A 19,999-nucleotide genomic window follows, 5' to 3' on the forward strand; every position below is an offset into this window, starting at 1 on the left:
ACAACCAATAATGGCATTTCAACTGTTAAAATCTTTTTTTTTTTTTTAAACTTCTGGTCAATAAATTCAGAATTTTAGAAATATTTGAACACAAAAAAAGAAAAAAAGAAATAAAGAAAGAGAAAGACTACAACAAATAAAAAATAAATAAATTGTTTTTGTGCATACCATTCATTAAAAAAAATAAAATAAATTTTATATATATATATATATATATATATATATATATATATATATATATATATATATATATATATATATATATATATATATATATATATACATGGGCGACATTTGACTCTTGAGTCAGGGGGGGCAAGAAAAAAAAATCAGATGTAAGCATTAAAACAGTGCCCTAGGGTATTGCAGCACATCAAAGCAGTCAATTAAAGCGCTGCACTTCAGCCCGGGCGATGGGCCCTGACTTTTTTTACACCCCAGGGCTACGGCTTCGGGCCAATTTTCACGTCATAGTTCAGACCCGGGCCGGCATCGGGCCTGTTTTAGGCTTCTCCTTATTTTCATAATTTAGACATCCATCAATTATGGTGAAGAAAAAAAATGCCGCGCTGGTGGAAACAACACGAAACTTCACTTTCGCTTTCACTTTTGAGACCGACTCAGACACCGTTTAGTGTGCTTTAGCGCTGATGAATCCACGTTCAAGCGCACACAATAGGCTAAAACTCGCCCCAAGCACCGGCAAAAATAAATAACAATGAATGTGTCGAGGAAAGAGTAAGGACATAAATGAATTATTTATTAATTAATTTGTGTATTCTGAGTCAGTGTCGCAAAGATCCTGACTCGCAATCTCCTTTTTGGACGCGCCTTTAGAGAGAAATTCATCTTTACGGATTACATGAAAGAGTTTGTGCTTTTGATTTGTTTTATTTCATTAAGTAATAATTTAAAGCTTTCTATAAATGTATTTATTATGTCTGTGAGGCATGCATTTCGCTTCATTTTGTTAAGCACTCTGTTCAAGAACCAGACGGCAGAAAGCACATAATTTTTGTTTTCCTTGTTTTATAAAAATGCTGTAACGTTTTTTTCGATGTATTACTCGTACTTTGTGAGCAAAAATGACGGATAATTTTAAATTGCTTCCAATGAAAAAAATGCAATTGATTGCGCTGGTGCCTCGATGTCCTGCAAGTTTTAGCTTCCACTTTCTGCACAAACGATGCGCATATAGCGCACATTTATTTGTAACGTTTAAACTACCATTGTTTTATACTTGAACTGTTTTATATCTATAGATTTCATTTTAGGCAATTGTGATGATTTGAGAAGGCAAACTGATCAAACAGACTATGACCAGTCTTCCGCTGGGCGCTGTTCGGTAAATATATATATATATATTTAACGAATAAAAAATGCTCCAAGCGTTTTTCTAAATTAGCTAAATAAAAAACGAAACTAAATATAAACATTTTGCCATTACATACAAAACTGAACTATTTTATAGCTGAAACAGTAAGTTGTTTTGGGAGAAGGGGAAAATATATTTTTATCCCGTCTATTGCTTCACCGTTATTTCGAGAATAAACCCAGCGTAAATATGCAAATGTCACTCCCAAAACACATCAGCTTACATGTGCCGAAAAACGAAAGTTTCATACAAATTCTAAATGGATTATAGCCTGGAAAGTGCAAAGCACGCTCCCCTTATTATCACTAAAATTTCATAGAGATCTAACAAAATTCCGTTATAATTAATAAAGCTCTCTAAACTACACAATTAATATTTTATTTACATCGCGTCTACACTCAAGATGATTCACGAGCGCACAAAACGGCACTTAATAAAAACCGATCAGGCGCTTTCAGCAGTGAGTGAATTCTGACAAGACTGTTCGGAAACAACAGATATGTCTGTGATTGGCTACATTGCTCAACGCTAACGCAAAAACACGTTGGATAGTTTGCCAGATCTTCAATTGCTTTGCTTTCGTTTGAGGGTTATATAGTAGTTCCCAAGTACAACCGAGCCTAAGCTTGGCTAAAGCAGTTGCAGCGGGGCTGTCGAGGATTCCATGACTCACCACAGGGGGGGCAACTGCCCCCCCTTGCCCCCCCCTAATGTCGCCCATGTATATATATATATATATATATATATATATATATATATATATATACACACACATTTTCGAGTCACAGCAAAAATTTACGCAATAATATTTTGTGAATAAAGATGTTTTATGGATTCATTTTTCTCATTATTTTATGAATGAGGCCCATTGAGCGTCTGTACTTCTGTCAATTCTGAGGCCTCATTTTCATTCACATCAAATTAAACGTTGTCCACTGTGGCTGAGCTCTTACTGCTTATAATTTGCAATTCACCTTCATTTCTTTTCTCCTGAAGACACATCACGAATAGTAATCGACTCTAGGCAGCCCTCCCCCACAAACATCTCCAGTGGAGATTTGTGATGGAGAACCACCAGTAACAGCACAGATTTAGTTTAGGACTGTGTCTAATCTACGTCTGCGAAACCAAGCCTTGGTTTATTGATTTCACAGTGGGGAGTTATACACCAAAGGCCTTAATTTATTTACTATGCTTCATAGAAGAAACAAGAGAGGGAAAAAGAAGACAACAGGGGATGTCAAAAACATAATTTAGCTGATCTTAGACTGGAACGTGATTGAGCATTACATGATCATCATTCCAGAAATGTCACCCGAAAGCCTTGGGACAGCTGCATATAATTTCAGTCCTTGGTGAGAGAATGGAATATTCAGATTAGCTCCACGAAAAGTCCAACTGTGGCATAAATTAATGCATCAAACAGATAAAGGCTTTTTAACTTTTTCTTTTTGATACGCCAATGTTACACTTTGATTTAGAAATAGTGCCAGTACTGGGAAGCACAGCCAGAAACACACTCAACACAAGTATTTCAATGCAGACATGAATGCCTGGCCAACAAACTAAAAGTGTACATAACCCCAGTACTCAAGGGGGCGATAGAGTTATCAACATTCACTTAGCTAGCTAAAATGCCCAATTCTCTGTAAACTCTTGTTTTGTTCTGAACAGAAGTAATATGAATGCTCCTGAGCTAAATTTTGAGTGTCCCAGAAAAGGGTATGAATACTTATGCAACGGGATCTTTTCAGTTTTTTTTATTTTTAATAAATTTTCAAAGTTGTTACAAACCTGTTTTGTGCTTTGTCATTGTGGTGTATGAGATGTAGATGGATGTGGAAAAAAGTAATTTAAAGCAGTTTAACATAATGCTGCAACAAAACAAAATGTGAAAAAATGAAGGGGTATGAATACTTTTGCAAGGCACTGTATAGTGCCCCTTGTGGCAACATATGAAATGTACGCGTTGAGCTACGCAAGCTCAATTTTTTGTTTCGCAGACTTCCCAAAAGTGTCAGAACACATTATAAAATCAAGTTTGCGTAGCAAGCAACAATTGCATTCAAATACAGAATTCCTGCAACAAGAAGTGTCGCTAAGTTTGTTCTTGCTTTTTTTTTAACTAGATCTTGAAGTTTTAACTAGAACACAATATGAAATCAAGTTTGCGTAGTAAGAAATGATGAGATTGCATCAGGAAGTGCAACTAAACTTGCTGTTCTTGATTTGTTGTTTGGAAGTTTAAGCCAAACAAAATATGATATTGAGTTTGCGTAACAAGGAACATTTGCATTTGCATACTTGAGTGTTTAGGCAATACTTGTTGCAGCTATGCTGTTTTTATTGGCCAATGAGATGCCTGTAACAGGAAGTGCAGTTAAAATTGTTCTTGATTTGCTGTTAGGAAGTTTTGACAACACAAAATGAAATCAAGTTTGCGTAGCAAGGAATATTTGCGTTCGCATACGTGCATTGAGTGTTTCGGTACTACTTGTTGTCGCTTTGCTTTGTTTTTATTGGCCAACGAGATCCCTGCAACAGGAAGTGTTCTTGTTCTTGATTTGTTGTTTGTGTGTTTTAACCAGAGCACAATTTGAAATCAAGTTTGAGTAGTAAGGAACATTTGCGTTCACATACTTGCGCAGATTATGTTTCGGCAGTACTTGTTGGAGCTATGCTTTGTTTTAATTGGTCGATGACATTGCAACAGGAAGTGCAGCTAAACTTGTTCTTGATTTGTTGTTTGGAAGTTTTAACCAGAACACAGTATAAATCGAGTTTGCGTATCAAGGAACCTTTGCGTTCACATTCTTGCATTTATTATGTTTGCTGCTATGCTTTGTTTTCATTTGTTCTTAATTTGTCGTTTGGATGTCTTAATCAGCATTAAATCAAGTTTACATAGGAAAATTGTTCACAAATTTGATTCGATTATGTTTCGGCACTACTTGTTGCATCTAGGCTTGGTTTTTAGTGGTTGATTAGATACCTTCTACAGAAAGTGCAGCCAGGTTTGTAATCGACTTGATGTTTTAATCTGGTTTTCTTCTGAAGATTGACTTGTAGGACACTGCAACATTCTTCATTTATTTTTCAGTTCTTTCTGTGCAAAACAAAAGAGTGAACTGTGCTTTCAAGAAGCCGTATTTGCAGCAATGGAGACCCCCGTGGAGCTCAGAGTGGTCTGTATCCGTCCGTCTGGCTCTTGTCCTGAGGCCAAACTCTGGCAAAGGCCCAGAGACCTATTAGCAGGCCAGTTCTGAAGAGAGCTTTGTGTCACAAGAGATTTATTTGGAGCCAAAGAAATGCCAACAACTGTGTGTATTGTGTTATGAGTGTATGTGTTTTGTCGCTCCAGGACCTGGAGTTGGCCGAAGCGGGAAAGAAAATCCCACAAAAATCATCTCATCAGTAGCTGACACAGTGTTTACTAATCATTGTGACATCTACATCAGGCCTCACCAAGAGATTGTGCCATGTTTAGACAATTGCACTCGCTCTAGGGATAAACACAGCTAGCTGTAGAATTGAACAACGTAATATATCCAGATCATTAATACATACGATGCACGACTCGTCGCGCTTAACAAGCCATTTGCTAGGAAACATCAAGTCTTATAGTGATGCATTCTGAAGGTTTCTAATCTGGGCTTTTGGATTGTAACCTAAAGGTCTGCGAGAAAGATTGCGAGAACAATCTAATACAGAGGAAAAAACAAACCCAATGGTGACAAAATTCTCAAGATGCATCCACCAAATCTAATAAGTCAACAGCAGGGACAACAGGAACAAAGAGATACGCTCACCTTGCCTATGATGCTGCCGACCTCCTGTGAAAAGAGAAACAAAGCAAATGTCAGCTTATTGATTACCGAGCTCACTCCCCGCTCATCCGTCTGTGGCTTTTGATGAGGTAGGCTGGGTCTGGAGTATCTGGGCACTCAGGGATCACGTGGAACCATATTAGCTCAGGGCCCTACAGTCTCCGGAAGCACTCAGTACCTTTTAAATGTCCCATCTTGGGTTTAAAGCCAACACAAAATGGTGTTCATAACCCATTTGATTTATGTGACCAAAAAGTACAATATTTTAGAACTAAACTTGGCTTTATCCGTTGGGATTTGATTCAATTGCAAAAGTTGCTATACACTCTTAAGGGATAGTTCACCCAAAATGAAACTTCTGTCATTAATTACTCACCCTCATGTCTTTTCAAACCCATAAGGCCTTTGTTCATCTTCAGAACACAAATTAAGATATTTCTGATGAAACCCTGCATAGACATCAATGGCGCTACCAAGTTTAAGGCCTAGAAAAGTAGTAAGGACTTTAATAAAATAGTCCATGTGACATTAGTGGTTTAACCGATGATGTTTTCATCAGAATTTTCACTTAAGTTCCCAAGTTCCCATTAAAAAAAAATAAATAATGTATTTTATTTACTTATATTTAGTCTATTTGTTTAAGCATCAAAACTAAGTTTAATACTGTTGTTTTTCTCATACATTAGAATGTGTCCCGTTTATTTATGAGCAAAAATAATGACTGTCATACATTTTTCCTTTGATTTACAGAAGACACCCGCTAAAATGTCATTCAGGGTAACAATAGTTCATATAACAAATCATCTTGTCAGCCACATTTAGAACAAGAATCATTAGATGACATTAAAAGACTATGAAAAGACTATCTTCAAAACAATCTTCAACAATCTTCAAACCACTGGGTTTACCAATTTGTCAGCAGGAAGTGTTTAATAATTTAAAATACAATGAAATGTAGTATGATCTCTTATTATTAATTTAGATATTTTAATACGTACAAGTACAGCAGTCAGAATACATATGATGTTTAATTTTTACATACATTTATCTTAAGTTATTGAAAAATTAGACACTTTACTTGCATTTAATATGCTTTCGATGTATATAAAATTTCGTTTGTGAATTTAATTTGATGTAGACCTAAAATAGGATGTCTCTTCTTATGTAAATATCCCTGTGTATTACCAAGTTTATATATATTGATGGATTGATTAAATATCTTTAATTTGATTAACACGTTGATTTCCAACAATTCTCCAATGACTTTTTAAGTCTTCTAAATGTTTTGAATCAGCTTGAATTCTCTAAAGTTCTTAGTAAACAAATGGTTGTGGATTTCACTGCCATGTCATTACAGTGTCAACATGTTCGTTCAACTGTCAGCCAGCTGCCAGTGACAGATTTCCACCCACAAGCCTAGAACTCTTTGATATTTCTCATTTGCATATCACTAAAAAGGAATGAGTCATTAAAAACAGTCATGAAAAACCAATGAAAACTTAATGAACCGTTAATAAACCAACACATTTATATGATTTATGTGCCAATTTACCTAAATTCTCCATCAACAGATTGCGATTCGATCTATCAATGAGGATAAACACGGAGATCATTGAAGACTTAAGTGATGCCTTTCACTTTTGGCAACTCAAACACACACCCTTGCTGAAAAATTTTAAGAAACTTTTGTACATGTTGTCACAGGGTAATAAGTGGTACCTGACATCATCCTTCAGACTTTTTCTTGCACTCTAGCCAGAGTCAAAACATCTCATCAAAATTCATAGTGTGATTCGTACAGAAATGTTTGATTTTTAGAAAAGCACACAAGCATGAAAGTCCACCCTCTAAACTGTCAGTTAGTATGATTTTAATTGGTGCACTTTCGTATAATCTGTTAACACAAAATTGTATGAAAATGTACGAATGAGATCAAACAAATTAATTTACCCCGTTGCTTTTACCTGTCTCTGTTTAAGAGCCAATAGAAACTGAAACCAATTGAGTAGCACAATAACAAAATAGACATCATTTTAAAGCTTAGAAACGTGGCTTTTTAACACAACTAAAATATGTTTTTTGTACTATGTTCTGTAATATGTCAGAAACATCATACAGCTCAGATAGTCAAGTGTCATATGCCATATGCAAAAAGGTCTCACTGAGTAGAATAAAACAAGCATTGTTTGGGGGTTTGACTAAACTTGAGTGAGGTTTCACTTCTAATAATGTTACTCTGAAAACAACTAAGAAAAAGGCTACCTTGGTTTCAAATGGTGTAACTTTTGATTACTTCATGATATCACCAAAAAAATTTAATTACTTACACCCCATATGTTAGGGAATATCACCAAAAAAGAAGTGTTCTTTTACCTTATTCCTTGCCTGAGATATTGGATATCAAATAAGAAAGATATGAAAGATTTCCTTTGAGCACACAATTTATTTATATTGATTTGATCATCTATTTCTCAGCATGAAAATGTCCAAATGTAAACAAGTTTCGTTCCTTAAAAATAAAGAAATATTTCTATCAAACGATACCTACCTTTTGACTCTCCTTGCTATGGTTTTGGAGTTATGAGTCATTATTTTTTGTGTATGACACTCAGAAAACAACTATTTAGGGCTAAGAGAAAGGCTACCTTGGTTTCAAATGCTGTAACTTTTGATTACTTCATAATATCACCACAAAATTTTACTAACTTAGAGCCCATATGTTAGAAAATATTGCCAAAAAGAATTTTCAGTATTTTTTTTTAGAAAGATATCAAAAATGTCTTTTGAGCACACAATTTTTTTATTATTTGTTTTTCGTAAATTTGATCACCGATGTCTCAGCATGACAATGTCCAAATGTAAAAATGTTTTGTTCCTTAAAAATACAGAAAGATTTCTATTAAATGATCCCTACCTTTTGACTCTCCGTGCTACGGTTTTGGAGTTATGGGTCATTATTTTGTGTATGTCACTCAGAAAATAACTATTTAGGGCTAAGAAAAGGCTACCTTGGTTCCTAATATAACTTTTGATTACTTCATTATATCACCACAAAATTTTAAGAAATTACAGCCCATAAGTTAGGGAATATCACCAAAAAGAAGTGTTCTCCTATCTTATTCCTTGCCTGAGATATTGGATATCAAATAAGAAAGATATGAAAAATTTCCTTTGAGCACACAATTTACTTTATTGATTTGATCATCTATTTCTCAGCATGAAAATGTCCAAATGTAAACAAGTTTCGTTCCTTAAAAATAAAGAAATATTTCTATCAAACGATACCTACCTTTTGACTCTCCTTGCTATGGTTTTGGAGTTATGGGTCATTATTTTGTGTATGACACTCAGAAAACAACTATTTAGGGCTAAGAGAAAGGCTACCTTGTTCAAATGCTGTAACTTTTGATTACTTCATGATATCACCACAAAATTTTACTAACTTACAGCCCATATGTTAGAAAATATTGCCAAAAAGAATTTTTCTCCTACCTTATTTCTTGCCTGAGATATTGCATATCAAATTAGAAAGATATCAAAAATGTCTTTTGAGCACACTTTTTTTCTTTCTTAAATTTGATCACCGATGTATCAGCATGACAATGTCCAAATGTAAAAATGTTTTGTTCTTTAAAAATAAAGAAATATTTCTATCAAACGATACCTACCTTTTGACTCTCCATGCTACGGTTTTGGAGTTATGGGTCATTATTTTGTGTATGTCACTCAGAAAACAACTATTTAGGGCTAAGAAAAGGCTATCTTGGTTCCTAATGATGTAACTTTTGATTACTTCATGATATCATCACAAAATTTTAAGAAATTACAGCCCATAAGTTAGGGAACATCACCAAAAAAGAAGTGTTCTCCTATCTTATTCCTTTCCTGAGATATTGGATATCAAATAAGAAAGATATGAAAAATTTCCTTTGAGCACACACATTTATTTTCTTAAATTTGATCACCTATTTTTCAGCATGATAATGTCCAAATGTAGACAAGTTTTGTTTCTTAAAAATGAAGAAAGATTTCTATCAAACGATACCTACCTTTTGACTCTCCATGCTACAGTTTTGGAGTTATGGGTCATTATTTTTGTGTATGTCACTCTGAAAACTACTATTTAGGGCTAAGAAAAGACTACCATGGTTTTAAATGATGTAACTTTTGATTACCTCATGATATCACCACTAAATTTAAATTACTCACAGCCCATATGTTAGGGAACATCACCAAAAAAGAAGTGTTCTCCTACCTTATTCTTTTCCTGAGATATTGGATATCAAATAAGAAAGAACAACAGTTTTTAAAATGCCTTCATGGTGTCATGGGCTAAACAAAAATGACTTGTATGATCCTAAATGCTGTAACTTTTGGATACTTTATGCTATCACCCCAAAATTTTAAACAAATACAGCTTACATGATGGAGAACATCACCATTTTTTTTTCTCCTACCTTATTTCTTTCCTGAGATATTGGTCGTCAAATAAGACAGATATGTAACATTTTCTTTGAGCACACAATTTTTTCTTAAATTTTATCACCTATTTCTCAGCATGATAATGTCCAAATTTAAAAAAAGTTTTGTTCCTTAAAAGTTTAAAAAGATTTCTATCAAACGATACCTACCTTTTGACTCTCCTTGCTACGGTTTTGGAGTTATGGGTCTTTAGTTTGTGTGTGTCGCTCAGAAAACAACAGTTTTTAAAATACCTTCAGGGTGTCAAGGGCTAAACAAAAAGGATTCCTTTGTTCCAAAATGGTGTAACTTTTAAACACTTTATGCTATCACCACAAAATTTTAAACAAATACAGCTAATATGATGGAGAACGTCAACCAAAAATATTTTCCCACTACCTTATTTCTTTAAAGAGATATTGATTGTCAAATAAGACATATGTACCATTTTCTTTAAGCAACTTTTTCATAAATTTGATCGCGTATTTCTCAGCATGATAATGTCCAAATTTAAAAAAAGTTTTGTTCCCTAAAAGTTTAGAAAGATTTCTATCAAACGATACCTACCTTTTGACTCTCCTTGCTACGGTTTTGGAGTTGTGAGTCATGTCACTCAGAAAACAACAGTTTTTAAAATGCCTTCAGGGTGTTCAAAAATGGTGTAACTTTTGGATACTTCATGCTATCACCACAAAATTTTAAACAGATATAGCTAACATTATGGAGAACATGGCCAAAACATGGCCATCCCCTACCGAGATATTTAATGTCAAATAAGACAGCTGTGTCAATTTTCCCTTAAGCACACATTTTTTTCTTAGATTTTCAACGTCCAAATTTATGTTTTTTTTTACCTAAAAATATAATGCCTTCAGGTCTTAAAGGGTTAAATAAGCCACCAATTCACCAAAACTTACAATAGTTACAAATTGTCAAAGACGGGTACAGAATAGAAGAAATTGTTGAATTAAGTTGTTATTTTTGTTTTCTTTGCACACAGAAATATTCTCATAGTGGTTCATTACGATTGAACCACTATGGCATACTGACTATTTTAACAATGCTACCTTTTTTTTTGGCATTGAACGTGTCCATTTTACATTGCTGTCTATGCAAGGACAAAATGCTCTCAAATTTCATCAAAAGTATCCTAATTTGTGTTCTGAAGATAAACAAAGATCTTACAGGTTTGAAACAACATGAGGGCAAGTAATTAATGACAGAATTTAAAATTTTTGGGGAACTATTCCTTTAAACTTAATCATCCAGCTTTAGCCTGACTATATTTTTATAAGAAACATAGAGCTGCTACTCTCTGGGTCATATTGAATTGAAAACACTAAGCATTTGTGCTGTAAGTGTGAGCATTTACCTTGCCGTGCATGAGCAGCCGGAGAGTTAGAGTGACGTTCATGCCTCCATCTCCAAAATCCTGCTCACAGTTCATCCTGACGTGGGATTCGGGCCCAGGGAGACGCATGAAAGATGCTCTACGGATGATGGAATGGGCAGGGAGGGGGGGAGGCAGGACTCTCTCCTTCCACTCACCACTCTGGAATGACAACACAAGAAACATACATCAGTATTTTAACACTGGATCGAAATTATACTTTCAAAATGTTGCAGAAACGCCAACTAGGTCCATATTTATTGCCTTTGTTGCGACTGAACAGTGCGAGACTGGGACACATGGGAGGGATTGGGAAATGTCCTCAGCCTAGATTCAAACATGTGGTCGTTTCTGTTTGCCTTGACGGGAGTCCGCATGTCTCACAGCGGTAAATAAGATGATATGTAATAGCCACACCATCTGCTCTTACGCGCAAAGTGTTCAGCTAAGTGAGGACAGCCTAGACACGCGAATGCAACAATGGCTCAGCAGCTGAACGATGACAATGAGGGCTTCTGTTACAGTGCCACCAAAGCCAGTATCACTAATTTAGCCAGTCTTACAAAGCAGGAGAGGACGAGTGGAAGTGCTTGCTGAAATTACTCCCACTGCATGTGCCGCGGTTTTGGTGACGGCCCAGAATTGGAGTGAGCTGAGTTCGCAATTTTTTTTCTCTCTTTTTGATAGAGGAAATTGCAGGTTTTTGTGCACCATGTACCTAAAAATATAAAATAAAATAAAAAAACATGCTTTGTTGAGGCCATCTGATGGCTTTTTTTAATGTAGACTGCTGTAAAGAGCAGTAGTAAATATGTAGGATAGCAAATCTGAAGCAGTTTTTTGTAATTTATTTGCATTCTACAATCTCTGAATCGCACAAACTCATGCACACAGCAGCGAGAGAGCTGATTTTTGGAGGAAAGATTGCAAATTTTATTTATTGTTTTATTAATTTCAGATTTCATTAATGTGGTCCAAACAACATAATAAAATATAACAATAAAATAATGATATTATAGACTATTATTATATTGGAATGGTATTCAAATATGGTATTGGAAACTAACTGAAATAAGTTGTTTTAAGTACTAAACTTACTAAAACAAATAAACTCAAATCACAGCTTTATAGAAATATTTCAAACAAAATTGTATACAAATGAGAAAAGCACATAAAATTGCTATAAAAAAATACCTGAAACAAATAAATAAAAGAGACTGAAAAATGAATAAATAAAAATAAAGTATATGTTACTAACTAGAATAATTTTAAGTTCAAAATACAAGTTGTATTTTAAGTTATTATTTTTGGTTATAGTGATTTGATGAGCCTATTTGTTTTAAATATTTATATAAGCTTTATTAGTTTTTATTTAATTTTTAGTCATTTTAGTGCTTCAATGTAAATCTCTTTCAGTTAAGCACAATTTCTCATTTTCATTTATTTTTAAAAAATAAAAAGTACTGATATAAAAACGAATAAAACTCACTTAAAAAAAGAGAGAAAGCACATAAAAATACTAAAACTGAAAATCAAAAATAAAAGGTAAAGCGCAATATCTATACATACCATAAAAATACATAATAAAAACTTTCTTTGACCCACATACATTTTATTATTTTTTTTTTTTTTACAAAAACAAATTTTGTATTCATTTTTTCTTTAAATATGTAAAATCCCACATTGAAACTTCAGTGAAAATGATGATAGAAACAGTCAAATTTTCATCTGAATCTTCAAACTAAAGCAAACTACAAAACCACTTTGAGTAAATTGCATGGTGGCATAAATTCAAGGCACAGGCACAGCTAGATTTTTCTTTTCTGTTATTGTGTATCTCTTATATTGACTCCATGTAGTGTCTACAAATAATCAGAGCAAGTCTCACAGGTATAAAAACAGAGTTTGGGTATAGACTTAATCTTGAGAAGGACAGAAAAAGCATTGCAAAATATTTAATTTGTAACCATCTCCCGAGGGACCGGAATCAAGCCTACTTAACACTCCAAAATTTCTGTCAGCTTCTAAACGTCCCTAAAATTAGCCTGTCAGCGTTATAATTTAAAACTTGATTGGCGAGTGTTGTTGAAGCTTCAGGGTGAATGAAATAAGCTCTGGGCTCTCTGAGGAACTGCTACATCAGACGTCACGGGTGCTAAAACTGCGGCATCACAGCATCCTAATGACGAATTCACTTGAGCGGTTGATGATTCCTAGAATCAAACTCTCCAACATCTGCTCGTCGTAACACCACCCGGATTCACCCACGTAGCGGTTTCTGAAAATCTGCCGACAGGTTAATTAAAGCCGCGTTTGCCGCGGCCGCTGAATTACAGGTGTGGGTGTGTGTTTTCAGATAACATCGGAAGACAGCCAAGATTTCAAAGGGGCGGCACATCAGTCGGTTGGGGTTTGGAAAAAACTAGGTCAGAAATCCAAAAAGCGTTGGTGAGGCCGTCTGCTGGCTGTGTAGGAGTTTGGCAGTGTGTCATTTGGATAGTCATGTCCACGGGTGGTGGTGGTGTATGCATGTCATTAGTGCAAAGCGATCTCTACTTGTGCCTGTCTCGATTTTTTTTCTCGTCCCTCAAGGCGATCCACCAACCAATTAGAAGAAGAGACAGCGAGAGGAACGAGAGCGAGATGATGGTGCCCACTGGTTCGCACCTGTGGTCGACGGGATTTTGCCAAGTTGAATGTGTTTCCGAATCTTCTGTTGGTCTTGGTAACAACATTCCTCTCTAAGAAACACCTTAAAACTCTAAAATAACATTAAACTACACTCTTAAAAATAAAGGTTCTTCACAATGCCATAGAATAATATTTTTTTTGTCTAAATGGTTCCATAAAGAACCTTTATCTGAAGAATCTGAAGAACTTCTTTGTGACAAAAAAAGGTTCTTTAGATTCAAAAAGGTACGAAAGAGATGATTCTTTAAAGAACCTTTGACTGGATGGTTCTTTGTGGAACCAAAAATGGTTCTTCTATGGCATCACTGTGAAGAACCTTTTAAAGCACCTTTATTTTTAAGAGTGTAGGCGCCCTGTGTATCCAGATGTGCCCAAATTACAAAATGCCAAATTGAAATTGTTAACATGTCATCAATATATGTCCATAGTACATTTTTCAAGCCTGATCATGGTAATGAATGCCCGGTTTCAAATGGTCTGTGTTCCCACCAGGCCTAAAACAACCTCAGTCGAGGGGTTTATAACTATGTCTAGACCTAAATGAGCCTAGACATAGGCTTTGTGGTGAAAAAAGGTTCTTCAGATTCAAAAAGTATGAAAGAGATGGTTCTTTAAAGAACCTTTGACTGGATGGTTCTTTGTAGAACCAAAAATGGTTCTTCTATGGCATCACTGTGAAGAACCTTTTAAAGCACCTTTATTTTTAAGAGTGTAGGCGCCCTGTGTATCCAAATGTGGCCAAATTACAAAATGCCAAAATGAAATTGTTAACATGTCATCAATATATGTCCATAGTACATTTTTCAAGCCTGATTATGGTAATGAATGCCAGGTTTCAAATGGTCTGTGTTCCCACCAGGCCTAAAACAACCTCAGTCGAGAGGTTTATAACTATGTCTAGGCCTAAATGAGCCATGAACTAAAATAGGCAAGTTAAGTGAGTGAAGAAATACAAATGTTTCTAACAAATCCAAAGTTTTCATTCAACCAAGAAAGTATGCAAAGTATGTCAGTAGGTATTAAAAAACTGCTTGTCCTTGTTTGAAAAAAAAAAAAAGTCTATTCAATCTAAACCTATTCAATAATGAATTTACATAAAAGTCATTCGGAGCCACTATACCACAGATCTAACCCTGAAATCAAACCAAGAATGTTGTTTCTAGACCTCCGAGGATGTTTATCCAAGAACATTTCCTATTATGAACCTGCTTACACCTGTATATCTAAGAACCGGTAGCAAAGTCTCTGTTTGAACATAATCTCTCATCTAATTAATGCAAATCACCTGTAAATCTCTCTTTTCTTTATGTGGAATACAATGGCGCATCTAATTAGCAGTGCTAAACGATGCTTCGCCGCCCAGTAGTGTGTGAAAATATGGATTAACAAGACTGGCCACAGTCAATTACAATAGAGCACCACAGTGATCATGTTTACATGCACAGCTTTCATTTGAGTTCTGTATTCTGGCTAAGCCTTTATTCTGAAAAAGAATTTGTTGCTTCACAGCAAGTGGAATAATTCTGTACAAGAAAATGGACTAATCAGACCAGTTACAAAAAATAATAATTAAACACGCTTACTGACGGTTGAAAACCCAAACACAAATCATTTGTAATGTGACATTATTGCTTATCACCTTTGACTAATATTTGGTGCTACCACAAAATTTATCTGGAGTGGTCAGTGTTGCAGAAATATGGCCTCATATCAAGTTTGGCATCATGCCAAAATATTATACGATGTGTTAAGCGGTTATGATCTGTGTGAAATTCGGTTAAGATTGGATAAACTATCTAGAAGGAGTTCAAAAAGTCGTTTTTTGAAAATCAAAAGGCTGAAACACAAAATGTCCAAATGTCGAAAAACATATACCATTGTTTTGAGATGAATAGCCCTTTAAATGATAACAGACAATTCTCATTTATCTTCTTAATAATAATCCAAAAGGGTGTGATACATTGCAAAATGTAGGTCATTTCTTAATAATCTTTCTAAAGGTGTGGTTACATTTTCCATTGTTTTGCAAATTTTCGTGGGTGAAATGAAGCCATTTCATTACAAATCCATGTGATCATGAATTTTTTGCAAAATATTTCACAAGCCATGTTGACAAACAGAAAGCTGCTTGGTTTGAAAGTCATTTCTGTGTGAGCAGTGCTTCACAAATCACTACAATGGACCTTTTCCGCATCTTAAAACGTTAGTAAAACAACAAATCTTCTCCATAATCTCCTCTATATATGCATTTCTTCATTATCTCAAGTGTTTGCTATGTATAGTGTTTGCATGGCCCAAAATTGTAATTAAAACGAGAATATGTCAACTGTGTTATTCAGATTATAGAAATCGGAATATTCCCTTAATCTGGTTTTTGGAAATTATTGAATAAAATCTTTTTGTTTTTGTGCACAAAACGTATTTTTTCAGTGCGGGAGTAAGCCATTTTCGGTCAATGTGCAAGACTTAGCGATCAAGTAAATGCATTTACATGACACTTGCAGAATCAGAATATAACTAAATCCTGATTAATATCAGAATATGCATATTCCATATTCATGTATGCATATTCATGTATATGCAGTCATTGCTTATATGAGACTACCATGTAAAAATCATAGTACAGCTCATAGTATTACAATTAAAGACAAAGATTATCATGGTACATTAAGCATGGAAAGATTATTATGGTACATTAAGCATGTCTAAACATCATAAACCTTGCCTCATGTGTCCTTACATAAATGTAACATGGGATATTGACCACATGTTGTGTGATCTAGCAATATCTTATGATGGATATTCTGAGTAAAACTAGACCAAAAATTCTGATTAAAACTAGAATAAGATTTAGATTATAGAAACTGGAATATTGGCTTAATCTGGTTATCCACATTATTTTTCAGTGTGGAAGTAAGCTATTTTCCGTGAATGTGCAAGACTCTCTGTTCATTAGCTGCTATATGGAAATAACAAGAAGGATAACAAGCGCGGCAAACAATAAAACTGTTTGGACTACAAACCACTGTGTTCATAATTAAGGTAATACATTAAAATAATATGGTAAGACAGACCAGTTTACAATATAAAGCAGAAAAACAAGCTGTTGACACTGGAAGGCAGACACAAATTTACAAATGGCCGCACCGCCGCTCTTATTGAAAAAATAAGGTGGATGCGTGCATAATCAGAATATGGACAAATTCTGATTGATATCAGAATATTCTTGTTCATGCAAATGCAATAATTAATTATATATTTAATCATAATGAAGATAATACGTTGAAATAATATGGTAAGACACACCAGAAGCCAGGTACAAATTTACAAATGGCCAAAATAAGATGAATAGCAATCAAGCAAATGCATTTACTTGATGCTTGTACAATCAGAATATTAGGAAAATCAGAATATTTTTGTTCATGTAAATGGAGTCATTAATTATATGAGACTATCGTAGTACTGCTCATAGTATTACCATCAAAAGCATTATCATGGTACAGTAATCTTGTCTAAACATCAGAAACAGATTGCCTCATGTGTCCTTACATAAATATAACATTGGATATTGACCACATGTTGTGAGCTAGTATCCCAAATGTACCAGATTTGAGTGCATTTCAGAGCACAGCTTGAGATCGATACACGCTCTGGCACTGACATTAAGGTGCACCTGCCCTCACGCTGGGAGTGTTTGAATATGAACAAAAACTCAGGATTCATTCAAAGCATCTGTATGCAGGCAGGCGTTCGAGGTCACGGCAGAGCGCTGCTATTTGCATTGGTCTGTTTCTCTCTTTCGCTATCTCTCTTCTTCCGTGTTTGACACGCAGCTCAAATACAAACCCTGCCAGTCAAGGCCGCACACGCTAATGTGTCGGTTCACTGCACGCTTGTCCCGCAGCCCTCCCTTCTTCACCCCGTCAACATTCATAATGGCGCGTTCCGTGAATACAAGAGCTGTTACAGGAAACCACCAAAGCGAGAATGGAAGGGGTGCCCCAGACAGGCCTTGATGAACACTCGGGCATTATTTAATTCTGCATTGTGCAGTTTTTAAAAGCGGCCATATCCTCTAGTTTATTGTATTTTTCTTTCCTGGAAAAAGCCCACTTGTAGTCAAGGTTTCTTCTAACAACAAACAACTTTTTGCTATTGAATGCAACAGTCCAGTTCTAGGAAGTAAAATGCCATTCACATTCACATTTCATTTGGACATGCACAGCTTTATATACTAATCTTTTATGATGAATTTTCTGAATAAGGTGTTTGCACCTAAAATTCTAAATAAAACAAGAATATGCCATCTGTGTTATTCAGATTATAGAAACCAGAATATTGGCTTAATCTGGTTATAGTGATCAAGTGAATAATCAGAATATAAACAAACAAGATTATAGAAACCAGAATATTGTCTTAATCTGGTTACAGTGATCAAGCGGATGCATTTACATGATGCTTGCATAATCAGAATATGAACAAATTCTGATTATTATTAGAATATTCTTGTTCATCCAAATGCAGTCATTGATTAAATGAGACTACCACATAATATCATAGTAATGCTCATAGTATCGAAGACTGACACGAAAGAGAAGAAATTGTAGAATAAAGTCGTTATTTTTGTTTTTCTTGTGCACAAATAGTATTCTTGTAGCACATGGACTATTTTATCGATGTCTTTACTACCTTTCTGGGCCTTGAATGTGGTAGTTGTTTTTGGATTTCATCAGCAATATCTTAATTTGTGTTGCAAAGATGAACCATATCTGAATTATCCGAGAGAAAAAAAAAGAAAATTAGACACAAATAAATCAGATAACCACAAAATCTGATATCTGAAAGTCTGCTTATCATGAACAATTGTGCTAAATATCTAATCTCAAAAGTGTTTTGCAGATTTCACACATGGAACAAGATTCAATCAATAAGAACGGCATCAAAACATCATGACTGAATGTAGTTTTATTTAATATATTTATTTATTAGATTTTTAACATATTTTAATGTTTAATACTCTATTTAATAATACTCTTAAACGTCTGTCATCTATCCTAAATATGAATTACCTAAATATATATATATATATATATATATATATATATATATAGAAACCAGAATATTGGCTTAATCTGGTTATAGCGATAAAGTAATGCATTTAAATGACTCTTGCATAATCAGAATATGAACAAATTCTGATTAATATTGGAATATTCTTGTTCATCCAAATGCCAAATGCAGTCGTTGATTATGTCAGACTACCACATAAATATCATAGTACTGCTCATAGTAATACCATGAAAAGCAAAAAAAAAAAAAAAAAATGCCATTCATTTTATCCAAAAGGGAATGCATTTGTGATACTCTCGTGAATACACATAGAGGACTGATCAGAAGAGATCAAAATTGTTAAATAAAGTCATTATTTTAGTTTTCTTTGTGCACATAAAGTATTCTTGTAGTACAGTTAAACCACTGATGTCACATGGACTATTTTATTGATGTATTTACTACCTTTCTGGGCCTTAGAACGTGATAGTTGCGTTCCTGTCTATGCAGGGTCATATAGCTCTTGGATTTCATCAAAAATATCTTAATTTGTGCTCTAAAGATGAACGAAGGTCTTACTGGTTTGGAACGACATGAGGGTGAGGACCCTGCTGAGAAAACAAAAACAAACAAACAAACAAAAACAGCTAAAACCAGCCTTGGCTGGTTGGCTGGTCTTAGCTGGTTTAAGCTGAAAGTAGGACAGGCTGGGAAAGTGGCCAAACCCAGCCAGCTCTAAAACCAGCCTGCTGACGAGTTATGACCAACTAAAACCAGCCTGGTTGACTAGCTAAAACCAGCTAACCAGCCTACACTCTTAAAAATAACAATGCCATAGAAGAACTTTTTTTTTGTCTAAATGGTTCCATAAAGAACTTTAAAATCTGTAGAACCTTTCTGTTTCACAAAAGATTCTTTGTGGTAAAAGAAGGTTCTTTAGATTATAAAATGTTTTTTTTTTTTTAAAGAACCTTTGACTGAATGGCTCTTTGTGGAACCAAAAATGGTTCTTCTATGGCATCCCTTTTAAAGCACCTTTATTTTTAAGAGTGTAGGCTGATTTTAGCTGTTTTTTCCCAGCAGGGTAGTTAATTTTAATTTCTAGGTGAACTCTCTTAGTAATATTATTAATAGATACATTGCAAAACGTAGGTATTCTGAGAAGAAGATCCCAGTAATTTCCGAAGGAGTTACCGAAGGTCTTAA

General features: G+C 34.8%; 1 protein-coding gene across 1 annotated transcript in view; it reads right to left on the minus strand.

Annotated features, from left to right (window-relative positions):
- LOC141338412 (poly(rC)-binding protein 4-like) overlaps window positions 1–19,999 on the minus strand; it is a 405,056-nt gene that overhangs the window by 322,245 nt on the left and 62,812 nt on the right. The window contains exons 2-3 of the mRNA XM_073843951.1: window positions 11,036–11,215; window positions 5,185–5,208 (exon numbers count right to left, since the gene is read on the minus strand). Coding sequence (XP_073700052.1) covers window positions 5,185–5,208; window positions 11,036–11,143 — 132 coding nt within the window. The 5' untranslated portion in view covers window positions 11,144–11,215. The remainder of the gene's footprint in view (window positions 1–5,184; window positions 5,209–11,035; window positions 11,216–19,999) is intronic.

Source organism: Garra rufa, chromosome 7 (genome assembly GCF_049309525.1).
Source record: "Garra rufa chromosome 7, GarRuf1.0, whole genome shotgun sequence".
NCBI classification, from domain to species: domain Eukaryota; kingdom Metazoa; phylum Chordata; class Actinopteri; order Cypriniformes; family Cyprinidae; genus Garra; species Garra rufa.